General features: G+C 50.5%; 1 protein-coding gene across 2 annotated transcripts in view; it reads left to right on the top strand.

Moving 5' to 3' along the window:
* The first annotated feature begins 8272 nt into the window (after positions 1–8272).
* LOC119450680 (uncharacterized) overlaps positions 8273–26990 on the top strand; it is a 66740-nt gene continuing 48022 nt past the window's right edge. The window contains exon 1 of one of the 2 annotated variants that reach the window (XM_049666141.1): positions 8273–9151. In XM_049666141.1, coding sequence (XP_049522098.1) covers positions 8675–9151 — 477 coding nt within the window. In that variant the 5' untranslated portion in view covers positions 8273–8674. The remainder of the gene's footprint in view (positions 9152–26990) is intronic. The other variant, XM_037714194.2, reaches the window with a different exon arrangement.

Raw genomic sequence — 26990 nt, forward strand, 5'->3', positions numbered from 1 at the left:
TGCTCCTGGGTTGTTATACGCGTGCGTATTTGGGATTTGACATGCTCACGTTTCTTCTCCACTCTCACCTGTGAACTGAAACCAAATTATGTGGTTTAACGTTCCAAAGCAACATACTTCGAAGTAACGAGGGACACCGTCAGTATGGCGACTCCCAATTAATTTCGGCCACTTGGGTTTCTTTACATGCACAGAAACAGAAGTACACGAGCGCTCTTTACGTCATTTTGCTGTCACCGTGATGTTCCGTATACAGTCCAACTGCGATGAGAGGAAGATTTTGAAATGATGACGATGGTATAACGACGACAACGTGACAACGGTGGCGTGATCGAGGACTACGAGGAAGGGATGGCGACGAGTGCACGAGGACAAGCGGATGGCGAAGCTGGAGTGAAGATGGCGGCATAACAACGGATGCATGAGCGTGAACGTTGACGACAACGCAATGACGGCGATGACATGAGAATGGCGGAATAATCAGGATTAAATCCACGAGGAAGGGATGACGACGAATGTTTGAGTACAAGCGGATGACGAAGCTGAAATGAGATGGCGGCATGAGAACGACGGCATAATCAGGATTGAATGACGACGGCACGATTACGCTAGAATTGTGGAAAAGGAATGACGTCGATGGAACGACGACGGCATGAATGCAATGAGATGACGTTTCTTAAGTGACGACAATGGTAAAACGACAGCGTGACGATAACGAGAATGGTATATTACGACGACGACGTGATGGCGACGCCATGATGAGAGGATGACGATCAATTAGAATGACGACGATGCCTCGAGCGGCCAGTCGGGCGGTAATTTTGCGTGTATTCGCGGGCTTTTTTTCACGCTCGGAAAAACACCTTTATGTAGCATGTACGAATTGAGCAAAAAGCAAGCTGTATCGGGAGTTTTTCATGTTCTTCGACAATTTTCTCATTGGCACTTTTATACTACTTGTAACATTAAGAAGTTGATTATGTCATAAGACTAATTATGTAGTTAGGCGGAATGCAAAAATAATCTGAGTATCTCCAAGCGACTGTAAACAACATTACCTACTGCGTGGCCTATGCATATTTTTAATTCTTGGTGCATGATAGTTGGGACACCCTGCATATCAACTAATATGTTCTACTGCATGGAGACACATGTACCTACAATGGAAAAAGAAAGAACGAAAGGAAGGAAAATAACGTGTTAGGATCTATATTTGATACCGAGGACGTCAGCCAGTACAATAACAGCCAGAACATAACAGCCCATTATGAAAGAATGAAATGTAATTCGTTGTTAACAGTATGGCATGGGCATGGCATGTTGGCATATCGTTCTTTGTTCGCGAATATTAATTATAAGGTTCCAGCACGCGGTAAAAGCATTCAAGACTTTAATTATACTAATCAGCTGTCATTACGGTCCATTACTAATCAGCTGTCACTACCTACCTACCTACCTACCTACCTACCTACCTACCTACCTACCTACCTACCTACCTACCTACCTACCTACCTACCTACCTACCTACCTACCTACCTACCTACCTACCTACCTACCTACCTACCTACCTACCTACCTACCTACCTACCTACCTACCTACCTACCCTACCTACCTACTACCTACCTACCTACCTACCTACCTACCTCCTACCTACCTACCTACCTACCTACCTACCTACCTACCTACCTACCTACCTACCTACCTACCTACCTACCTACCTACCTACCTACCTACCTACCTACCTACCTACCTACCTCCTACCTACCTACCTACATACTACCTACCTACCTACCTACCTCCTACCTACCTACCTACCTACCTACCTACCTACCTACCTACCTACCTACCTACCTACCTACCTACCTACCTACCTACCTACCTACTACCTACCTACCTACCTACCTACCTACCTACTATACTACCTACCTACCTACCTACCTACCTACCTCCTACCTACCTACCTACTACCTACCTACCTACCTACCTACCTACCTACCTACCTACCTACCTACCTACCTACCTACCTACCTACCTACCTACCTACCTACCTACCTACCTACCTACCTACCTACCTACCTACCTACCTACCTACCTACCTCCTACCTACCTACCTACCTACCTACCTACCTACCTACCTACCTACCTACCTACCTACCTACTACCTACCTACCTACCTACCTACCTACCTACCTACCTACCTACCTACCTACCTACCTACCTACCTACCTACCTACCTACCTACCTACCTACCTACCTACCTACCTACCTACCTACCCTACCTACCTACCTACCTACCTACCTACCTACCTACCTACCTACTACCTACCTACCTACCTACCTACCTACCTACCTACCTACCTACCTACCTACCTACCTACCTACCTACCACCTACCTACCTACCTACCTACCTACCCTACTACCTACCTACCTACCTACCTACCTACCTACCTACCTACCTACCTACCTACCTACCTACCTACCTACCTACCTACCTACCTACCTACCTACCTACCTACCTACCTACCTACCCTACCTACCTACTACCTACCTACCCCTACCTACCTACCTACCTACCTACCTACCTACCTACCTACCTACCTACCTACCTACCTACCTACCTACCTACCTACCTACCTACCTACCTACCTACTACCTACCTACCTACCTACCTACCTACCTACCTACCTACCTACCTACCTACCTACCTACCTACCTACCTACCTACCTACCTACCTACCTACCTACCTACCTACCTACCTACCTACCTACCTACCTACCTACCTACCTACCTACCTACCTACCTACCTACCTACCTACCTACCTACCTACCTACCTACCTACCTACCTACCTACCTACCTACCTACCTACCTACCTACCTACCTACCTACCTACCTACTACCTACCTACCTACCTACCTACCTACCTACCTACCTACCTACCTACTACCTACCTACCTACCTACCTACCTACCTACCTACCTACCTACCTACCTACCTACCTACCTACCTACCTACCTACATACATACATACCTACCTACCTACTACATACCTACTACTACATACCTACCTACCTACCTCACATATCCTTACATACCTACCACTACCTACTACCTACTACATACCTACCATGACAGCCAGTTATATTCTTAGATGTCCGGAACGGTGTGATAAATACAGTGAACATCTTGGTTTCCTCGTTGAGTGGTCACTTGCCAATCACCGTTACATAGGTCTACCTGGGAAAAATTGACCCCCCCTGGGTCCTTGTCAACTTATTTCCTTCATTCGTGGCAATCGGGACAAGGGAACCCAAATCTGTTTGGCCGGTTGATCATCCGGTAATCTGTGCACAAGTGAGTCGACGAGTGTGGCTTGATACCAGACTCCACCCATTCCTTCCAACTCCTGTTTACGCATACTTTCTTTTCATGGCTTAGGCCTATAGGCCTTTTTACAAACACACATTTTTGTCGAAGTTCAAAAAGCCCTTCGATTGCAGCCGTGCGGGGGGGGGGGGGGGGGATAGGTGCCGACACACAAAAGTCAGAAATTTCAATGCAACCTCGTCGGAGCTTGTCATGGTCCTTTATTGTGATGGAATTAGATTGGAATGCTCGGTGTCGATAATGTCGTTCTAAAGAAAGTTCATCTTGAATAGTTTCATATCAGGCCGGGATAAAAGGAAATTGAACTCCGCTCCTGACATGACAAGGGTCCTCACGGTGAGCTCTTGATCTCTTAATTTCACTTTTGTATCCTTCCATTTTGCTAGCTCTCGACGATTTCCATCGTAACTTAGTACTTTCACAGTTCTTCCGGCAAAGATTTCGTCTTTGTCAGCTCTTGTTTTTTTTTCTCATTAATCAAAGCGACCGCGGCACCTGTATTGATGACCGCGGTCATCTCGGTATTATTCACGATCATTGGGACAAACAAAATGTTTGATTTCACAAGAAATATTGTCTCCTGTGTCTCACATGTCCCTACGCTCGCGGATTTCCCTAACCTGATCATAGCGGATTCCCCTTAACCTGGGACGCGATAACTCATGTTGGTAGAGTAGCCTTCTGTTATGTTCTGTGTCCATTCCCTTTCCGATTTATGTTGCACCTCGCCTATTGACGGACGTTGAGGCCAGGACTGAGATGACACATGTTTTAAGCAGTAGAGAAGCTCCTCAGAAGTGGACGGTGCTTTAACCTCGAATTATCCTTGGCTATATTTTCTCATCCTTTGTATCACTAGCGGCACGACACAGGTATCCGGAAGCGTGGGGTCCGCCAATTGCAGGAGTCGCCCCTTCTCAAAGTAATAGTCAAGCAAATTACTGTCTCTCTGCTTCTAAAAAATTACTTTGTCCCAAGAGTGTGCTGGGTTCATTTGAAATGTCGGAATAAAACTTTTTTTTTCAGGTTTCCCATATTTCTTTCCTACGTTTTTTGACGCGCAGATCATAACACTTTTTAGCGTTGCCACATACGTACGGGCGCATGTTAAGTATATCCGATCGCAGTCACCGAACCAGTGGTTCTGCTCGCACGCGTACTATAGAATAAATCTGGCCAGAGAGCGGCCCCAACTGTGCCACCATCAAACAATTCCAGCTTTACTGTCTCTTGGCGCATCGCACCAGCTGCAAGTGTGCTCAAAATTGGTTGCTGCTGTTCCATGTGCTGCATCTACGTTTGCGTTAATCGTCTTATCGCATTTACTATGCCCTGCAGAGATGGAAGCTTTGCGTTCCGATCTCTATCGCCTTGAGCGTCACACTTATTTACTATTTGTATTTTTGTAACCTCGTATAATCAAATTTTGTCAGTTCTATGTTGATTTTCATGGACCTCTTTCGGTGAAGTCGCTGATCGGTGCCTTGGCTTTGTTGGTGATCGTTTCGAGCAGACCAGGAGCGGCTTACACGAAGATTTAATAACGAAAATAATAACGAATTTAAGAACGCATTCTTAAATGTTCCCTCGATAACTCCTAGTCCGCAGTAGAACGTGTTGTTAAATTCGTTATTATTTTCGTTATTAAATGTTTGTGCAAGCCGCCCCAAGTCTAGTTAGTTCATCCGGCGCCGCAACGAAGTCATCACCTTACAAATCATAGCCCGTGATGAGGCGGCGGTCCGAGGTAGAATGTCACCCACATGGGGAGGGTAGGGGGGGGGGCGGTATTCTGCAAGTGTCCACCTAGTGGACATGTCAATTTCGTCTGCTGCTGAAGTGCTGATTGGCTGGGGGCGCCTGTCTCCTTGTGACGCGTACCCCAACCACGCCAATCGGAACTTCAGCAGCAGACGAAATGGACATGTCCACCAAGCCGACACTTACAGAATACGCCCCTTGGTTGCTGTCATCGGCTGCGCCTAATATAAAGTTCCAAAACACGGTAGAAGCCTCCAAGACTTTAATTCTACTAATCAGCTACCGATACGGTTCTCCGTGTCTTCGTTCTTCTCTCCACCTTTGTCGCCTTCGCTATCTGTTCATCCAGGATCACTGCATTAATAGCAATATTGTCATTTAATCTCCCCCGCCCCCTGCGCCTTGTCGCACCATGCTTCGGCTAATAATATATTTTTGTTGCTTGTCAATTTTTCTCATATGGATGCGCAGGCCGGAACCAACAACTGAACTTGCAAAAATAAGCGAGGATGTTTCCCAGCTCGCGCAGCCAGTGGCACCAGATGTGCCCACTGAGAGAGACCACTTCGAGCTGGCACGCGAAGAGAGTTGAAGTAAAAGCAAAAGAGGGGGGGTGACAGCAGGTGGGGGTTTGCCGCTGGCCGAGGAGATCGACCCTCCGACAGTGGGGTAGCGCGTTTTCTTCTATGCGCGTTGTTCGGGAGGGGGAAGGGAAGGGGGGGGGGGGGGGCACGAGATGGGTGCATGATTTCCCCCGTTTGTCTGTGAGTTCCCGTAAACTTGAGAAACCTGCGCTCGCACGCACAATGAGCAGTGCGGCCAATGCGTTTCCCGTGTCTCTTCTTTCGGGCCGGAAGCCGCGGTTTCCTCCAAGTCAGGCCTACGCGACGGAGCTGCAATCCTGCCGCGGAGTGGCAGCGTGCGCGTCACATATCGCTGCTTCTGCGTGCCGTGGATGGCGCTGCGGAGAGTAGAGATTACAGGGAAAGCAGTGAAGTGATTGATAGAACCGGAGCCGCTGAAGCGTAGGTAATGGCACAATATAGTGATAGAGGTATTAAATACGAAAGTTAAGATCGAGATCAAATAAGCAAAAGGCTAGATAGCGATATATGTATAGTAAAACCTGTTTAAATCAAGTAGGCTGGGTGACCAAATGTCCCCGCTCAGTTTCAAAGGGAATGTCAATAGACATTATCGTCATCATCAATAATTAGTTTTAGCTTGTTTGCATACGCATTACTCTTTACGATAATACCGGGTTGCGGTAAACGACTCTGGTGGTGATACCTTGCGACACTTTGTCCCACAATAAAGCATGACACGTTTTATTGTTACATGGGTGTACTCCTCTAAGCAATATTAAACAAAAGGGCGCGATTCTATCGCAGCCGCCACTTTATTACAGAAGAAAAGTAGAATGTAATTAGTTACTGCCATAATCTTTACGGAAATACCGGGTTGAAGCAAACGTAACGTTCATATTCATTGCAGCTGGAAAATTGCGCCATTCGAACGCCGTTATATAGTAAACAGCGAGTGGCTTGTCAGTCAGCTCGTTATAGTAAAAAGAAAATAAGGCTAGGGACGCCAGGAACGAAGGAACACGACAGCTGCTGCCAGCGTCAACGTGCCCGTTTTTTGTTGAAAATCATTTTTGTAAGCATTACGACCGTACGACCGTTTTACCTATATTACGCTTTCTTTTCATTCCATTGAAACGAGCTCTATTTGCAAAGAAAGACAGAACATTGAAAGTCGACGGAGAACCACTGTGCCGTTCTATTCGCAGTCCATGCCCGATACGATCGGAGTGTATAGGTAGAGTGCACTGTATACATAGTGCACGAAATTCTCTAATTTGAAACGACAAGTGCGATGGGCAATTAGACGTGGCGGCTATAGGACAATGAAACGCGCGACATTGCAGAAGGTTGCTAAAATTGCGTGGCAAGTATGTGGATGCGTAAGCAGCCCATCTACCACATTATCTGCCAATGAACTTCGACTGTTGAAAAGCGTGGGAGTCTTTTGTCACAGGGATAGCAAATATCTTTTTTTCCCCTTCTCATTGTTAGTAGATACTGCTCTTCCCGCCCTCTCTGTTACATCAGTTTTGTTTTTCTCTTTCTCTTTTTCGAAGACTTTATTGTTCTCTTATGCATAGACCAGCAGCAAGCCCAGGATTGTGGCCTTCCCTCCATGTGTCGTTTTAGCGATGTCGTCTAATTCTTGTTTTAACAGTTAGCGCCTCGCTCTGCACATGTAGTAGCGAACGAGTTGATAAAGATGAAATAACCTAAGGATGAAATAAGGAAGATTTAACGCTAACCGGGCTTACCTTAAAGTCTCATAGACTGTGGAATTAGGCAGTCCTGCGACTTCTACGCAAGCCCGGCGCGACTGCCACTCCAGTGCTACCGCTCCGCTTTTGCCCAAAAAAAGGAGGCTCCTGAGGCATCGATGTGCATGGTTTCGAAGCACTAAGCTTTTGGGCTGTGACCCTGTGCAGGGAAAAAAAAAAGGCATTCCTTGGGGTAGCGGGCACCGTGGGGTGGAGGCGTAGCGCGTGGTGAGGGGGACGCCTGCCCTGCGGAACAGCACCAGCAGCCCGTTTCTATTCAGCCGCTGCCGTGGGGGGGAAGGGCGGCCGACAGCGGACGCAGCTGTTCTCGGTTCGGGGGGCATGGGTCGCGGACCTGTTGGCTCAGCTCCGACTCCTTCCGAGGTGACGCACTCTCCTTGAAACCACGCTGCCAGCGCACGACGCGCAGCAGACTACATCCGAAGCGCCGCGCCAATCTGATCGCGTGTGTCCGCTACTCGACCAATCTATAGAGAGATGCGTTGGTGGCGACGCAATACGTATGCTCCTAAAGGAGGTAAAGGTAGGCTCATGTGTTTGACCTTTGTGTAGTTGTACGTCAGGACGTTATTTCTCCGTGGGAATTGCATTGTACTCTTATCGCGCGCTCTTGCAGCAACGATGTGTCGCTCTATTTGTTATCAGCGTGGTGCTTCGTTGTGATAGTGTCCGCCTCGTTGTGATAGCGTCTGCCTCAGCGTCGTGCTTCGTTGTCACAGTGGCTGCTCAAGTAACGGATGTCAGAGGCACGCGTTGACTGGTTGTCAGTGAAGTGGGGGCAACATAATAGACAAGCACGTTCAGCTACTCGCGAAGTTGGCCTCACGTTCCGAGGGCTGAGCGAACTGTGTGATGCGGGACAACCGCCACTGTTGATGTGACAGCGACATCGCGCATCCGGGTTTTGCGATAATTGGTGAGATGAAGATACGCGGAGCCACCCCTACATCTCCGGAAAGTGTTCTCCCATGGTTTCCTCGATCTGAATCGAAACTCCTGGCTCGGCGATGACAGCGATCCTGTGCCGTAAAATGGCTGCGTGACCGCGAGAAAAAGCGAGAGCGACGAATGAACGTAAGTCTCGGACCGCAAGCGGTTTGTTGTGTTCCAACTGGCCAAGAGATCGTCCTCTTCACTGCGCTCAAGAGACAATCAAAAGATGCCGCGTTTCATGCGGGCCACTCAGCGCACTCGACTGCTGCTCGTCCTCGTCGTTGCGTTCGCCGTACTCTTCATATGCGGGGTGGCCGAAGACAACGACCGACGCTCCGCGGTGCGGTCGACGTTGGCAACGCTCCTCGAGGGTGGTGGTGGAGAGGCGAGTAGCGGGAACGACGCACTCTCCGTCGCAGCCGCTCCGGAGGAATTGCATCGGTCGCAGAGCGTCCGACAAGTGGTGCACGGTGACTCTCGGTCTGCGTTTGTGCGCGGTGACTCGTCGGCTTCGGTGGCCGCTATTGGTATGGTGCACCAGGAGAGTGTGGAACAGCGGCAGAACGCCGCTGTCTGGCAGGGCCAGGCCGTCACCGTGGTCGGCCTACTGGGATTGACCGTTTTCGCGGTCATCGTAGCCGTCGTCGGACGGAAACTGTACCGATCTCGCAGGGAGCGACGCAATGGTGAGTTGAGATTCGCCGTATACCTGTCTTACCGCTTCTTTGTTTCGAGATTACGATCCGTCCGCATTTGCTGCACTTGATGTGCAGCAGAGTACGGAGACATCGATTGCATTCCAGAAACCGGGTTATCTCAGTTCAAGACGGTCGCGGAAAATGTGTAAAGAAAACGCGGACTTCTCATGGGGAGGATATCGCATCTCTCTTGTGTAGATATCTATAATGCGATGAAAAGTGAGCGACCGAACGGTCGATATCGGCGATATCAATCGGCGCCTTACGGTGTCGCACATCCGATATGCGCAAGATGGTATCAAGAGAAACGGTATCATCTTTTATAGAGAATTTATTTAGACGAAGATACTGTGCCGTGGGTAAAAAGACAACCAGGCCGTAATTAAGTGACGCGAAATCACGCTGGCAGGAGGTCACGTGCTTGAGGAGCTTGCATTTAGGCGCATCCCTCCGCTCTCGTTACCACGATCCATCGGGCGCCTGCATACCTTTCGCCTTCCTCGTAAATAATCATGGTGCTGTCGGTGTGTCGAAGCTTTACCTGCTTGTCTCCAATACTGTGGTTATCCGCCCCAACTTATAGTTGTGCCCAAACGTTCGCATTTGTTCTTCTCATGAATAATTTTCATTGTTTTGCGAGCGCAGAGGTAATACTTCGACGTAACTGAATGTTTATTAGCGGTAACGGAGCGCGTATTAGTGACATCATCGCTACGAACGATGGAGCTCTTCCCACGAACGACACCAACTCTTTCACGCGTCTGCACTAGCTGCCATTCGCCTACTTGTTGACGATGATTACATGTTTAAGTAATAGTATGATTAGATATTTACGTTGATGGCGAGTTCATGTAGACAATTCGATAGTTCTTTGTCGACTGAACGAAACACGAAAGCACGTCTGTCGTCTAGCTCATTTCATCCTCGGCCGTTCGCACCGAAATACGCGCAAAATAATTTCTGAGCTTGCGCAGCGTGGTGAAGCGAACTTGAGCACGGCGTAAATACTGAGGCGAAATTGCCTTACAAGTTTTCAGCTGTTTCCGGTGATCAAGGTCGACGATATAAATCACAGAAGAGACACAATCCAATGAGAGGTCAGACTCGAGGCTGCCGCGTATCAAGGCTGTGAAAACGCTACGATATTTCCTCAGTCGCAGCAGCCGCGCTCCTTCGTGAAGAAGTATACCGACAGGAATTTTTCGAGTTTCGTTTCTTTTCCTTCTTTCGTTACGTGAAGGGCTAAACACTCTTTAAACGCTTTAGAAAATGTTGGCGAGCGTCAGAGCGCCCTGAATAGTTTACTGTAGAATCCTCGTTTCTGCGAATCAATTAGTTCCGTTACATTTCGGCACCGAGGAGTTTAATGCGCCATGACGTCAGCATGCGCCGGCTCGCTCTGTTTGGGAGATCGCCATAGGCCCGCAGAATAAGAGCAAAGACTCACTCACCGTTATTTCGCAGGATATGCACTCACTGATCGATCACCGCCTCACGCTAGCTCAGCCCGTAGACACGCCCACACACTTTATTTTTTTTTAGAGCAACGCCACCATTATCTATATAAGCATTTTCGCTACGCAACGTAAGACAGATTGTGCTCCTTGTCATGACGTCAAGAAGATGTCGATGGCAGCGTGCGAGTCCGGCATTTCGAGACCAACGTTATGTAGCATCAAATCGACTGTCAACCTCTACTTCTTGCGGGAATTTCTCGACCTGTAACACTTGAGCCACGTGTGATCATTTTTGCGTACGCAAAGTGTGTGCGCGGGAGAGTGTCTGTAAAACTTCGAAAACATGGGTACTCCTTTTTAACTGAGAAGTTGGAGGCTGCTGCTGCTGATCGACCCCCCCCCTTCGGGCCAGCGCATATCTGCAGCTCTTGTTCTGGGAAACTGCTCCACGGCCTGGGCCGCTCTGCAGCAGCAGCAGCAGCGCCTTCGCGAAGGGAGATCCGGTTTTGTTCGCTTTGACGTCGTGCGCTGTTGCCCGCGGCGGCGGCGGCGGCGACGACCGCGCCAGGCGTGTGGGAACTTTGGAGTGCGGCAGCCTGCTTGGTTGGAGCGGGCCGGGGGAGACCTTCTTCTAAATGGGACGGCGGCTGCACCCCGCTCGCTCCTCTCTGGAACAATAAACTCGCGTGTCGCGATAACGCTGCGGTCGTGCGCGGCACTGGCAGAGCGGCGGCGGCGGAATATCCTTGGTGGATAAACACGCTAGGCCTGGCTGGCTGGCTGGCGCGTGCTTCGAGACTCGTCGTTGCTTTGCTCTCTTGCGGGGCTTTTTCCATTGGGACTGGAGAGCGACGCCGCCTGGCCCCGGCAGAACCGCACCGCTGCGTAAACTGCTCGACGACGCATTATTTTCCGGGTTCAGTCTTGCATTATTCAGCCCCCTCCCACGGTCTCTTCTTCTTTCTTTTTTTGTTTTTACCTCTCTTTCCGATCCCCGGCCGTGAGGACTTTCACCAACACATACGAGGAATTGCGTGTCGAGACCTGTCGGGAGTCACGCTGTCGCAGCTTTCTCGCCGCCACAAGCGACATCGGTCAGCGCTTGTGTGTGCGAGCGCCGGTTGTTGGTGTGATTTGTCAGACATTCGGGATAGAAATTCGAATGACCTCCGTGGAAGAAGACCTGCGTGGTATCTAGTCGTCACGACAAGAACTCTGCTGGGAGAACAAAAAATGGTATATATCTCATTTTTAGAACACGAATCGTTTTCTTATTGTTTCTTTCTGGAAACGTAGTCGGCAAGTCCTCTGCCGTGTTGTACACGAAAGAACGTGATGCCGCAAGATTTACACGTCGAAAGACGTCGCGTCGTCGTAGTGTACTTTCTGCGCCACAGTCATGTAATTTGAAGGATGGTTATACGTTACGTGGACACAGAAATTCAAGGTACTTATATAGAACAACGCCGTGTGTCATGCGATTGCACCTCATTTGTGGGTCCGTTCTGCTGCAGCGTGTCTCGGCAATGGATTCTTCGCGAGCAGCAGCTGTGATCCGTCAACTCTTTCGCGTTCTGAGGCGCCGTTTGTCCGCGGAGAGTATAGTGGCTGGCGTCTCGTAGCTAATTCCTGGCCCGCCAGCGCCTCTTCTTCCTCGTCTCAATCACTCTCTCTAGACGCCCGCCCTGCCAAGAACAACAAGGACGATCCTTGCCTTGGCCTCATCATCGTAAAGATGCGCGCTCGCTGTCAGTTGCGTCACGACGCGCTCCTCGTGCGTGCCGCGTGGGCCGACGAAGATTTTAAGCTACGGAATGGACGACGACCGTATTAGCTGGGAGCCTTGACCTTCAGTTTGTTTATCCAAACACTTCGCTTGATCTACAGAAAAACGAAAAAAAAAAAGAAAGAGGCGGAGAGATGACGACCGCATACGCTTTTCCCCGCTATATACCAGCGGAAACGCTTACTTAGTGCACACCGAGTTATTTGCCGAGCGCGGAGCAGGTATACACCGCCGTCCCGCAGGTTTAACTTCGGCGCTGCGAACGGTCGCTATAAGTCATGTAGACCCTCGTTGATACTCTCCACCTGAGGCGCTTGTGTACGGTGCTGTGATCTGCGTTAGGGTTGCAAATATAACGCAGAACTTGGTTTGGTGCAGTACGCAGTCGGGCGTAGTGTGTGTGTGTGTGTGTGTGTGTGTGTGTGTGTGTGTGTGTGTGTGTGTGTGTGTGTGTGTGTGACATAATAGAGAGAGAAAGAGATAAGCTTCAAGTGAATCCGCATGACCAGCGTGCTTACCCGATCCGTGGTGGATATGATGGAATGAAAAGATAAGCAGAGGACACATCACGGACGTACGGTAAACACGGAACAGGCTACAACGAGCAACAACACAAACTAGAGTATATCATTGAGACCGCGCTAAGGAAGGTTAAAAGTGCCTCGGTTAAAAGTATACGCGTCGCAGCTGAAGTCATGACCAAGGAGGTTTAGCAGAAATTTTATTTTGGAACCTCCTTGGCCATGACAGTAATTGATGAATATTGAATGCGGAGCTGTTCTTTCTAATCTGAATAACTTGCAAACGCAGATTAAGTTGGCTATACGTTACAAAACGCATGCGACAACCAACCGTATGCATGAGATGCTGGTTTTTGTTTTCGCCCATATACGTAGTTTTTAGCTGCTGTTATTCATCCTCCGCAAAAAATTCTCATACCTGTTTCTATCCTGCGAATTCCTCTAGCTGTTTTCGAGACTGCTATGTAAGCGGTGGGCTCCGGGTAAGCTTTGAGCCCCTGGGGCTCTTTCGCGTGCTCCTAAAATTAAAGCACACGTGAACGTTCTTGGAATTCCACTGAAATGGAGCCGGGAATCGAGCCCGTGTTTAGCAGCAGAACGCCGTATACTAGTCACTGAACCATGCACCGCAGAGGTTATAGACCCAAAAAGCTATAGCGCAGTTTGTTTCCAGTAGTCGCGTGTTTATTTGATGCGGTTCCGAGACCCGAGGTTCATGAAACGCCCCCTTCGATAACCTGGCGCTTGTGTCAGCGGAGCCAATCTCGTCAGTATATGGCACTATCTCTACGAAGCTGTTATCGTGTAGCGCACATAGAGTTGGGTTGATAAGGACAGCAACGGATTCCTCGAATTCCCGATGCGTCGATCGCCCTTCTCCCGTGTGTCGCCTCGCTCGTCGTCATCGTCGGAAGCTGACACACGCACGGAACGTATGGAACAGCGGGCCCTATTGTGAGCGTCAGCCGTTGGCCTCCGGGGCGGGAAACATAATCCCATTCGGCATTACGTGTATAGCGCGCCCTGACTACGTCATCGGGCGAACCGCGGTGACGTCGCGCCGACACTTCAGCGTCTCCGCCTGCCAGGGCGTCGTTTCCGCATTCGGAAACGCGTTGGCGACGCTCGTCATCCCCTGGCAGCGTGTTTCTTGAACAGTTGCCGAGTTTCTGTAGAAAAATCAAAGATAGGGAAAGTTGAAAGCGCTTGTATCGAGTCAGTACTAAAGGCCGTTCACGTGTCCACGCCGATGGAAAAACAAAAACGCGTGACACGTGCGCAAGAAACGAGGAGAGGGTTTTCTGCGAGTCCGATTGACGCGGTCTGCGTACTGACTTCCAAGAACCGCAGCCTTGAAGGAACACGCATACCGAAGCCGGAAAGCAGCAGCAGCAGCGGTGGGAACAGAATCAACAAATGAGGACACGCTGCAGAGATGGTTTTTTTAACATTTCCGGAAGGAAACCGCTGCCTTACAGGAGATGTATTGCCACCTTGCCTTGATCAAGCAGCCCTTCTTCGCTGAAATACCCGCACTGTCGTGTATAGCCCAGAGGCTATATGGCGTTGCGCTTACGGAGCACGAGGTCTTCGGTTCGATCCCGGTCGCGGCCGGCCTCATGCATGCCGATCGGGGCCCAAATGAAAACGCTCCCGTACCGTGTATACTTCGGGAACACGTTAAAAGGTAACCGCACGTGGCGAAATTAATCACGGAGTCTTTCACACATACACGACGTCTCTGACAGCTTCGGAACCTAAAACCCAATTTATTATTATTATTTTTTTTTGCGAGGTGTAATGAGCGAAATGGGCTCGCGTTTTCCGAGTCTCTCGTGACATTGTCGTCGCGCTGCTCTTTCTTTTAGATACCGCGCATTCTTGTTTTGGCAATTCCTATATTTCTCATCGTTGAGGGGGGGTGAGGGGTGTTCAGCTTTCGAAGCGAGGTCGACTGCTCCTATTTTTTCGTAGCGCGTTCTGGTGAAAGGCGGGGACGTGTCGGAAAGAAAAAAGAAAATTAAGACAACTAAACGGAAACACTTCTCTCGGTCGTCCGCCTCGTTTCGCTCTTCAATGTCCTCTTTCGTTCGGCCGATCGTCGTCCAGTCGCTCGCTCTGCTGGGCTTCGCGCCTCGCCAAGGCACAGCGAGACAGGCGCAAAAAGCGTTGCCTGCAGCACAAAATGGGAGCCGCTGCCAGCCGGCCGGCCACTGCTGGCAAAAAGAAACTCGTTCTCAAAACGGCGCGCGCCTTCGGAATCGCCGGCTTCCCGCAGAGCGAGTCGTCGGTCCACGCGGCTGTGGAGTGAGGCGGGACGCTTCCAAAAGTGAATGGGCGCAAGGCCGCAATGTGGGCGCTCTCGCGTTGTTGCCCGAGGCGCGCACGCGTCGAAAACGGCTCTTTTGGGCGGGCAACTCTTTTGTGCGCCTGCGCTCCGTTTATAAACGCGGCCGCGCTTCTTGGGGTACACTCGTGTCCATTTGCGCCTGCGAGGAATAACTTGTTTTGGAAATGGCGTATGCCTAAAGGAAGTACACATTAAAATAATTTACAACCTTAAAAGCGAGCAAGGGTGTAAATTGCTGACACTGCCACACCTTTTTTTTTTTTTTTTTTTTACTGTTAAAATTGAACAAGGGTGTCAATCTGGCCATAACTCACACCCTCACACCCTTTTTACTCTTAAATGTGAGCAAGGGTGTAAATCCGTCTTTAACTGACACCGCCACACCCAACTCCTAAACTTAAACAAGGGTGTAAATCGGTCAATAAACTCACACTTAACCCAGAAGGTTGCAAGGGTGTGAGTTAAGGAACCGTTATTCACATTTAAGGGCGTAAATTATTTGACAGTGTAAAAAATCGCGACACTGTTCGTTCCGATACTGTAAAAAATCAAGCACTTCGTGCGCGATTTCCATGACTTCCTGCTATCAGAGCCGGCTGTCACGAAGCGTTTGGAAAATATTTGCGAGCCATACTGGCAATAAGCGGCCAATGAGGAGGCCGTAAACTGTACTTGTGTTTGTGCCCATATATTGACCGTATATATAGAGCCCTTGAAGTAGGTTTAGCTCGTAGCAAGCGACCACGCGTACAATGACACGCCGCATGCACGAGCTTGTGCCGTGTGCCTTTGTATGTGTGGTCGTTTGCTTCGCATTCAAACTATATTAAGCAGTCATGCGCTATAGCCATATGCCAAGCAAGTTCTCATACATCCATAGATCGCTTTCGAGCGCACTTCAACTTTTGTGCGAGGCATTCACCAGGCGTGGCGCGCCTACATACTTCACTAGAACGATGGTCATCCTGTCTATATACTTTGCGGATGAACGCGTACCTTAAAAATATATCCGTGCGTCGGTTCACGTTGATTTATTGATTGGTTACCCGAAACGATTACGGGTACCGGACCAATACGGATGCCGATGGATACGAATACCTTTCACTTGGCTGCGTGCGGTGATGTATCGCATTGAAATTGCGTATTCATTATTGCGAATAACACTATACTGACCATTGGCTATGGGACCATACAGTGTCTGCAAAATTTTGTAGTTTAATTTGTCAATTTTCTTTAAAAAATAATTGATGGATCGACGCCGTCTCTTGCCATTTCAGGACTACATATGCTCGAGTTGGCATTTAGTTCCGTTTTTTAACACATCTCTCTCTCTATTTTTCTTTACACAGTACCTCAGCTAATTCTGGCCTATATACGAAGCCGCCTACAGGCGCGCCGCCAGCGCGTTTTATTGCGAAATCTGGGGCTTTTGTTTTGTGCCGGTTTCAACACGCGGGCAAGCTAACGACGCGTCTGTTGCTATATATTGGTGATTAGTCTTATCGTCTCTCTAACTGTCTGTGCCATGTTGGACTAGACAAGGCGCGCAATTGGGCTTCAGTATCTCACTGAGCAAGCCGTGGTCGGGGTCAACTATGTAGGTAAATGATATCGGCCATTAGTCATCCTGGGCCTCCATTCTTATGCCAGTGACGCGACTCGTTTATCTGCAACAGTTATTCGCTGCCCTTCTACAATGTCCGTTGTCGAGGAAGGGGACGGAACTGTAGCCATGCAAGGCCTTTTGCTTGTTTTTTTTTTTCATAAGCGGTTATGACGGGATCGTATACTGATTGTCCTAAGAGGGGCCGTGAGCATAAAGAGATACGTACGAATGGTGTCGCAGAGAGTATCGCGGTTCCTACACTTATCGCTACGAAGATGTAGCTCGAACATTGTGTATACATAGCTACATCGTTGTCGCGAAGATTCTGTATTGTTGTTGTACATAGCGGCCTTCTCATGTTGGATTAGTGAGAAACACGCTGACATAAGAGCACGTGTACTTTGCCAGTGAAAACAAGAGTTCAATCATCAAATTTGAATCGCGAGTAATAAGTGTGCGGGTAGCAGCTTCGAGTTTGAAAAGTTACCGTCTCAAGTACCGTATTTCTCGTCGCTCTCTCGGCATCCCTCTTACTCTTCGCGCACCTCGAGAGAAAGAGAGAGTAACGAAGAAAAATGGAGTAATATTGGCTTCCATATTCTCTTCGGCCATATGATCTGGCACTATTTACCATGTGCCCTTATCAGGCAGGGTGGCTTACTCATCATTGCCCCTTTGCCCAACTTATCTCGCTCAGCCCTCTATGCAGTTCGCTATAGAGAGAGAATGCGTGGGAGCGTATAGCGGTCTGTATGACGGCCATTTTTCATTAAGACGCGTTACCGTAACTATACCTTCTCATTTATCTGCAGTTAATAAACAACATAGCCTATGTACCGACCGACTGCAATTTCTTTTTGTAAGCTCGTTGTTGACGAGTTTTCGCAGCTCTGTTTCCGCCTGCCCACTTTTCGGACTCGCCGTGCTTGCCTTCTCGAACCACGCGATTGCAGCGTGACGCATTTGTCCGTCTGGGCTGTCTTCGCTATCGCCTCTCTGCTGAGCTGTCGCTTCCTCCGGACCTCTTGGTCCCCGGGGCTATAGTGGCTATAGCGCCAACGCGCACACTTCGTCGTCATACACGGATTGCGCCAGTGCTCGCGCCGTATTTATCGTGCCGCTTCTGCCCCGCTTGGCCTTTCTTGTCTCTTTCGGTTTCCTTTTGTCGGTTACTGCGGAAACAGGACGCCCTTTGTCACGCTTGGAGAAGCGACGCGTCAGCGGTTTTCTACGAGTGCGTTTACTTACGTATACATGTTGTATACGTACTACGTAGGCTGTTTATGTTAGCCTCTGCCGGGGTAGAAAAAAGAGAGAGGGGAGCGATTTTTTATAACGGTTTGGAAAGCGAACCGCTTCGAGATCGCGCCCAGAGGCTTCTGTTTCGAGGTTGCCTGGCGTTGACTGACTTCGGTGGAGTCACTGCATTTATACAGAAACACGTGGCTTTCTCCAGCTTGTAGGCTTTGCTGGTTGAATGCCAAGTGCTAAATGAGGCGACCTTTGGTGCTCATCTGGACACTTGAATTCCGCTAGGTTGGCGTTTTGAACCAAGCAGAGAGGCCGCAGCAGCCATGGGGGGCGGGGGATACTAGGAGGTCGCGCCACGTGATAATTTCGACATGCATAGTTATAAAAATATAAAGGAAGGGTTAGTGGGAAATAGGCCTTCACGACGTGACAGGGAAGCGGTAATTTCCATCTCCAGAGTCCTAGACCTACTAGAAGACCTACTTCCCAAGCGTCAATGCGCCGATGGGCCCCGAAGAGAGGGACGGGCGGCCTCAGAAGTTGTATAGCGGCATAGGTTGGCTTGCGAAAGCTGACTTTGTTATAGCCTGACGTCACGCTCCCTTCTAGGCTTTCTCCTTCCTCCATGCTGGCAGCCTTCTGGGTCAATCGGAGCTGACAACACGGCGAATTCGACAACGTCCGCAATAGTACCCCAGAACGCTATTTCTGACACTGTCAAAATATCCAACTTGTCATCTCCGATTGGCTCTCAGGGCGCTTGCGCCGCCGTTGATTGGCTCAAAACGCGCCAACACGGCGGATTTTTGACGGTGTCGAGAATAGCACCCCCGCTATGCCCCTGCTCCTGAGACTGAGCTAGCGTTCTCGCGGCGCTCAAAGAAGTGAAACACAGGGAAACGAGACTTGCGATTTTCATCGCACACTATACGGGATCTCGGCAGTGCGGAGCTAACTGCACTGGCTCCGTTTTGTCGCAACTATACAGGGCGCGGATGTCGCGCCCCGGGACATTGAACCGCGTTTCCGAACAAACGCACGTGCGGCTCCAACCAAATTGAGCAGGTCTTCAACTCGGTTCCCCTCTTGTCGTCCGCCTCTAATTTGCCACGCTGCATGCCGAGGTGATGGGGAGAACTGCCGCGACAATGAGGATGGGGACAGAGGAGAAGAATAAGAAGAACGCGGCATAGCTCGCCGGAAGGGGGGGGGGGGGGGGGTCGACAGTGAAAGTCTAGCGCGACCGGGGTTGGGGGGTTAACTCGCCTCTTCCTCCTCCTCCTCCTCCGTCTCTCGTTGAACAGGAATGGCGCGCTCGGGGTGTTGTTGATACTCTTTCTTCTTCACGTGGAAGGTTGAGAGGAAGCGGGGAGAGGAGCAGGGACCGGTCTCGGCGGCGGATCCTTCCTCCCTGCAGCTGCCGCTGTCGTGCGTTCGGCAGGCCGGAGGAGGGAAAGGGCGGGCGCCGTCGCCGCCCGTCTTCGTCGAGGTCCTCGGCATTTCCGGTGGGCGTGTGATGCGTGGAGAGGAGGAGGAGGGCTCCGCCATCCGAAGAACGAACACAACGAGCGAGTGCTTCGTTCGTCGGGCGGTCATCACTCTCGCTACTTGAGGCTCTTCACTCTTCTACCCTGTTTCTGTCTCGCGGCCGCGCCTGTTATAGATGTATTCGAGCACGACTCGGGGATTCCGCTTCGGAAGGGAGAGGAGCAGAAGGATTCCATTTGGGGGGGAGGGGGGGGGGGCAGAAGGAACTGGCCGGCTGGCGCTCCGTTCCCAGCTAGCTTCGATTAAAGGAAAGCGTCCTTGTTGCTTTCATTATTGCGGCAAGCGGTCTTTCCTTGTTTTTGTAGCGTCCGCGCGCTGTTCGTGAAGAAGAAATTCGAGCTGGGGTGGCTGTTTTCAGCGAGTGCCGCAGCCTTTGTATGCGCTCGCAGAGCTGGTTCGATGCTCCGCAGCCGCAAGACGTTGAACGTAGCTGCTGTCTGCCTCTGTTATCCAGTGCTTTGCGCAGTTTCCAGTTATGTATGCCATGTACCATCTATCCCTGCAGCGAACTCTCTTGAAGCTGGTGCTGTCAGCGCAGTTGATCAGTATAGTGCGCAAGTCGCACGCAAGTCTGCTTGAAGAGAACTGAAATGCGCGTGATTTCTGCGTGAAATGAATGCACACTTCGCCAGGTTTGCTTGCTTGTTTGATTGTTTGCCGCTAAATTATTTATTGCTCAGTTGTTACAGGGTTCAGTGTTATTAAGCCAACTGACCGGGCATATATTCAGCGGCAGTGTGTCTATTTCGAAATCTAAAGGCCCCCTGCTCAACAACTAGCTGCTGCGTTTCCAATGCTCACCTCCGCTCCGTCATAGGCGCTTCACTTGTGCGTTTCTTGTTTTCCCACTAACTTCCGTGCGTCACCGTGCCTGGCACAGTGCAATAGAACGAGGAAGCTACACGAACCGAGGCCCTTTTCAAGCTCTGCTTACTTTTCAATGCGTGGGGACCGGTGAGAAACCACGTGCTACAAACGATATACAAGCCATTCTTTTGCACAGTGCTTCTTGAACTCTGTTGTCTGAAGCAGGTAGCAGTATTGGTCACTTTTTTTAGGTATGTCTTTTATCACCTTCGCATGGGGAAGGCGGCGTGCACACTTGTACGTGGCTCACTTTGTAATTCGGAGGGTGTGTCGATTGAAATACAGTTGGTATAGTAGCGCTCGTCCGTGTCTGTCGTGTCTTCTTCGTGTGCACGTGTATTTTTTTCTTTTTTTTTTTGCGCTGTATCTGGAAGTAACTACATTAGACCAACTATAGCCTAACAGACGGTCCTTCTGAAATATATGCAAGCCCTTGACTCAAACCTGGCATAGTCTTCCTGAACATGTCGTGCTTGAAATATAGTTTTTTTTTTTTTTTTGTCGAAATGACGGCGTCCCACTCGAAACAAAAGGCGCCCCGTGTGTCTCAATATCAGGCACCCCATCGCGGGGTCAGTGGTGGGCCGGATCGGCCGGGTTACGGGGAGTGTAGGGCGTGTCGACGACTGAGGCCCCGCGGGGGAGGGGGTCCCTGGCCTAATTGAATTAGCGCCCGAGCGTGAGTCACTCCTGTCCTTCACGGGCTTTGTTGTCTATCCGGGGCCAGACTGCGACAGCCCCTGCCCTGCGGTAATCCGCCGATGACCGTACGGCATATTAGGCAACCCGCTTTTGTTCCCTGCGGAATCAGCAGAGCAGCAGCACTCGTGTCGGGGGGCCGCCGGTCGACCACCTCGTTTGTTGTCGTTGCTGACTTGGGAGCGGCATCGCGGGCGTTGTTCTCGTCATCAAGTCGTGTGGCTGTGAGAGGGAGGAAGGAGAACGAAATTTTTGTAGCTTTTTTTTTTTTCTCTCTTACACACACACTCTCTGTTGTTTTGCGGGATGCAGTTACGGCCACTTTCCGGCTGGGCGTGTGCATTCCTCAGCGAAGCAGCAAAAGTGTCACTCGGCCTAAGCTCATTTTTTGTGGTGTGCTTAATATGAGAAACAGCGTTCAATAGCGTTAACAGTTTTTTTTTTCTTTTTAATTTGGGGTACTATTTTCTTGGATTAACGGCACTGCGACGCGGGTGCTGCCTTTTTGAGATCGTGTTACGGCGCTAAGCCGCACTTTCCTGCGGTCGACTTTGCTACACTGTAAATTGTAGGTCTTGTTGACGCAGTGTTGCTGCGCAAAAGGATTTCGCGAGAAAAATAATAGTAATAATAATAAAAAACGCTCGATCTTTGGCAAGTCAAGTCCCGCCAATTCCTTGTTGCTTTTTCGTAATCGTGATCGTATTTTAGCACGCGTAATGTTCTGTCCGAGTAGGCAGGCGTTGTGCCCCTTCTGGTGGCAGTTGCCAGCCTTGCTCCTCGCTTTCTCTTTCCTGTGTGTATGTTTACAAATCAAATAATAATAATAATAGAACACAGTCGTTTCGCGCATTGATAGGTTGCACTGTCATGAAAAAAAAATTGAAAAAAAAAACTACAAAACAAATCGTTTGAACGAGCGCCGAGTAGCGAACACGTTGCAGAAACCTCCATCTTCCACGGCGATTGCGATTTGCCTCAGCTATTCCACGCAATCGGTTTTCTTCTCAATTATTTTTTATTCTCTCTTTCAGCACCTTCGTTTACTTCATTTGCAAACTGGCGTTGATGTGCCCTTATACTAAACCGCGTCGCGAGGCACTTTAGGACAGCGAAAAGCGGACGACGTGCTCTGGGGCACCAATTAGCCCCGTTCCTTGTTCCGCCGTATAGCGTGCAGCCGTTCATTAAAGAAACAAGAAAAAAATAAATAAAATGAAACACAGGAAGGCACAGTGTCGCCACCTATATGCCCCGCGGCCGCGCTGCAGGCCCTCCTCATGGGACGGAGCGGGAAGATTGGCCTCGCGTTAGGAAGTGTAATTGCGCTACCAGCTCTGTCTCTCATCCCCTCCCTTCCTCCTTCTCCTCCCACACTTCTTTCCTGGCCCCCTCGCATCTGTGCTGCCTCTCCGACTGAACGGTAAAAAAAAGACAAAAAAAAAAAAAAAGTACGAGAGCGGCATTTCGAGAGCGTCTGGATGTTCCTGTTGCGTGCTCACCGTCTGGCGTTATACCCCGGGGGAGCTGACGCCGCTGGAGTCGACGACGACGCGAGGCTTCCTCCTGTATACACGAGGTTGGGCTTCTGGTGCGGTGCAAAAATTCCTACGACGACGGGGTCTATTTCGGGGATTCCCCCTGCCGCGCGCGATCTCTACTATATCTGATGGTGATGCCGGTGGGATATGCCTCGTTGGTTCGGCGACGACGCACGGCGGCGTGCTTGTAGGCCTGCTTGTAGCTGAAACCCCGTGGGGTCTCAACAAAGGAACCGGATTGTTTTTAACTGGCGGCTGCATTGCCGCAAGCCGCGCCAATAACGACGACTGTGAAACGAGTGCGGAAATAGATCTACACTTTAGAAGAGGATTGCGTTTCCGAGTGGGATGCAATCTTGCTCGCGTGTAAGACCCGACGCTCGTGCTATCCACGCGGCGAGCTTCGCAACGCAAGAGCATGCTGTCTTTTACGTCTCTATTCGTGTAGATAAATTATCGAGCGTCGGCGGTGACTGAGTATTAATTTCTGTCTAAAAGCGGGGGATGGCCGAAAGTTGGGAGGCTGTGGAAGTACAGTGATTAACGGAATCGGGTTTCGGGATTTGAAAATAATTGTCTTTCGTTTCGCTTTCCATGTTCAGTTTCGTTTGCTCTTCGTACAGAGGGCTGGAAGGCGAGGTTCAGAAGTATTTCGGAGAACATATCGGCAAGGCTGCACCTTGTGCGTGCGCGCAGCTTCGGCTATATATAGCTTGCATTCGTGTTTGCGAGGAAGCCCGAAAAACTGAATGTAAGGGCGATACGCTATTCAGTTGCTGCTGTATACAGTCCGTGTCGGCTATTTGTCTGCCGGGACCATCAGTGCACTGTTCGAAAACGTGATTGAGCCGGTGCTTTTCGGATGTCCGCAATCGGTCACGAAGATTCTTACGATACACGAACTGTTGCTGATTTATATGGGCGACAGTGTCCGCATTGTGGCGGCATTTTATGCAGGAAATGAAAACACAGCCGAATGTGTAGTTTCGGTTGCAGGATCGTTCAGTCTCGCGCCCCTTGCTGTTGCGTGTGGTTTGGCGTCATCGCGATGACAAGAGAGCTCTCGCAGCAGACGTCGGTCATTCCGCCGTGCGATTACACGAACATTGTCCCCCGCAAGACTCGGCTCAACAAGTACCCGTGATTGTCGAACTGCGCCTCTTGCAGGACGCGAATTTTGAGACTACAAACTATAGACGGCGTGATTATACGTACGTAATCATAACAACGTCGTGGGCTTGCGAACCTCACGCGCGACTTCCTGTGCTCCGGAACTAGAAAAAAAAAAAAAAAAAAGGGAAGGAAAAGACGAGGAGTGCGTGAGGCGTCTGCGCGCGAAGTGACAAGCACGCGGCGGCCGTGACACACACGTTCTGCCTCGTGGTCCGCCCCACGCGGCGTTCACTGTCTCGCTCTCTCTGGATCGGAGCCAGCGGGTCAGCAGTTCAGTATACGTGCGGTACGGGACTCGCGAGGGTGCAAGCCCCGTGCCTCGCAGCGAGTCGGCGACCGCCGCTGGCTTTCGTCACTCGTTGCCAATGTTTTGCCGTCGCGTTGCACTTGGCCCCCTGGAGTGGCGCTGGCGCGCGAGTTGTCGAAGAGTTTCCGCCTCTGGCCCCCACGTCACTCGCGTGAAGCTGTCTCGGAATAGAATGCTGTGTGCAGTCTGAGTGTATGTGTGTGTGTCAGCGAGTGGTGACGCTTACTGCGAGCAAGTGCACGGCGCGGTGAGCGAGTGATTTAGTATACGGTGCGCTGCCCTCCGGCTGCGAACGCTGAGGTACGTCACGCCATGGAGCACTTATGTTCCTATAGTCGACCAAGCTGGCGCAACTACGCTACCTTTGGCTGATGCCGCCTGCGCACTCGGTCGCTCGCTCACTCAGGTGCGCAAACACACAGACAGACGAGCCCAGCGGCACGGCGTTCGGCGACTGAGCGGGATATACTTCAGATTCTGTTCTCTGACCGCGTTGCGGTATATAGAGCGAAATGAAAACAGAAAATCCCGCTTGGCTATAGACACTAATAGTGGCGGAGCGTGCATCGCTGAAGAACAATACCTGCCCGAAACAAAACAAACCTTCTACTCCCATGGCGCCCTGGGACACTCGGCGCTGAGCGTCACCAGAATCTCTTACATGTATCTAAGAACCTTGGCCTCTCACTCGCCCGAAAAACACGAAAGGAGGGCGCCGCCCATGTTCCCCGGTGGGAGGGAGGGGGAGGGGTCAATGTGTCAGCGGGGCGAAGCGTCCACGGCCGGGGCTGTTTTTCGTTGGTTGCCGAAAGGCCTCTGTAGCTCCCGCCGAGCCATGCCTCGGCGAGGGTGACGTAACGCGGCGCCGCCGTGTCTTGGGCGTTTTCACCCCCGTCCGAACGGCATCGATTTCGGAAACCTTCCAAGTGTCGAAAGCCGATGCATCGCGTCCCACCGCAGCTTTTTTTCGAACTAAGGTGGGCCGCGAGGCCAGGCACCCGCACAGGGGCGGGCTGCGCCGATGCGCTTTGAACCGCGCTAGCGAAACCTGCCAAGAGCTCGCTGCGTGCTGACTCCCCGTGTATTCTCGTGGCTGTCGATAGCCGGCTTCCGAATCCTCGGTCTGACAGAGATGGAAGAGGCAGTGAGTGGCTGCACGTGTGTAGTACTTTCTCACGCGGGTTCACTGGCTTTTCTATAGCGCCAGTCACGTGATGTCTCGCACTTCGACGTGCATCGTCGACGATTCTGTCGGTTTAAGTTCTCGGCCTATTCGCTCGCGAAGAACGGAAACGAAGTGGAACTGTGCAAGTGTGAAATGCTAATTGCCTATATCTCGTTTTTGTTATTCTTCTGCCTGAATCGCATGCGTCTTCCATGTCTCCGAAGAGCTGTCATCGCCGCAGCAAGTTCGGCTCTCTTTCTCGCTGTCGTCATCGCTGTTTTCTTCTGTGATTGTGAATTTGAGTGTTTGCTCACACTGCGGCATCAACTGCGAACAAAACAATAACACCAAAACGAGGATGGCAGGCGATAGCCGTCGATAACAACATAATGCTATCTGCGACCCGTGCCGTTTTAGGTTCCGGTACTTGCATGAATGGATGCTATATGGGCATTCCTTTTAGGCTGGTTGGAGGTTCGGATAAGCTTGATCGTTCTCCTCTCCTATATGCGTCTTATTCTCGCCCCTCACACCATAATTTTTTTTTTAATGCAGACATCTTTAGTACCCTTTGCGTACTACATACGCGACGCCATCGCGACGCTACCCGCCGCGGTGGCCTTGGGGATGGTTTTGCGCTGCTAAGCACGAGGTCGCGGGATCGAATCCCGGCGGCAGCCGCATTTGGGCGGGGGCGAAATGCAAGAACGCCCATGCACGGCGAAAATTAATGCGGAGTCCTCTACCTAGGTGGTGCCTCATAACTAGATCGTGGGTTTGGCACGTAAAACCCCAGAAATTAATTAAAATTTGCAATCACGACGCTGTCTGAAGTAGTCTAATTTCGAGGGCCACCGAAGGGACTTACTCGTCGCGCGCCTCTGGCCATGGACATCCGGCATTTCCCTCACTGTGATTTCCCTCGTGCTCTTTGTTTCTTTTTTCTCCGGCTGCAACTTAGTTCTCGTACAACCAATGGCGAATATATGGGACGTGGTCCAAACACAGCGTAAGAAAGAACCACACCTGTCTTAATTGAAGTCGCCAACAGGTGTGCGGACGGCTATACTGACGGCTTCGGCATGCAGATGTCTGTCAGATCAAGCTGTCGCTGGCAAAAACGAAAAAAAAAAAAACGATTTGCGTGACTTTGACGGTAATTTGCTACGTGCAGCAACCATACGCGTAAAGCGCGTCGCACTGCATTATACCACATCTGGGCGGTATTATAGCGAAATAACGCACACGAAATTATTTGCCCGTCAAAGCGCGTCTTGAAGATGTGTCCATTATAGCAGGAAGTGCCGCAGTCAGAGGGCGCTCATAGCTGGCGCAAGCGCTGGCCGATGCGTATAGTCTCTCTTGACAAGGATGTGAGCATAAGAGTTTCCGCTTCGTATGGTTGCACAGGCGATATAATCGTGCCATCTGGGATTTTTCCATTGAAAGAACTTGTGTGTTTGTGTCGGTGGCGCTATACCCGTGGCTTTCGAATTAACAAAAGGGGACGTACGCAGCGAACTGTGTCTACGTGGTAGAACTGTTTTTCTTAGCCGATCGGCAAGGTTAGCGG

This window comes from Dermacentor silvarum, chromosome 4 (assembly GCF_013339745.2).
Source record: "Dermacentor silvarum isolate Dsil-2018 chromosome 4, BIME_Dsil_1.4, whole genome shotgun sequence".
Classification (NCBI taxonomy): Eukaryota; Metazoa; Arthropoda; class Arachnida; order Ixodida; family Ixodidae; genus Dermacentor; species Dermacentor silvarum.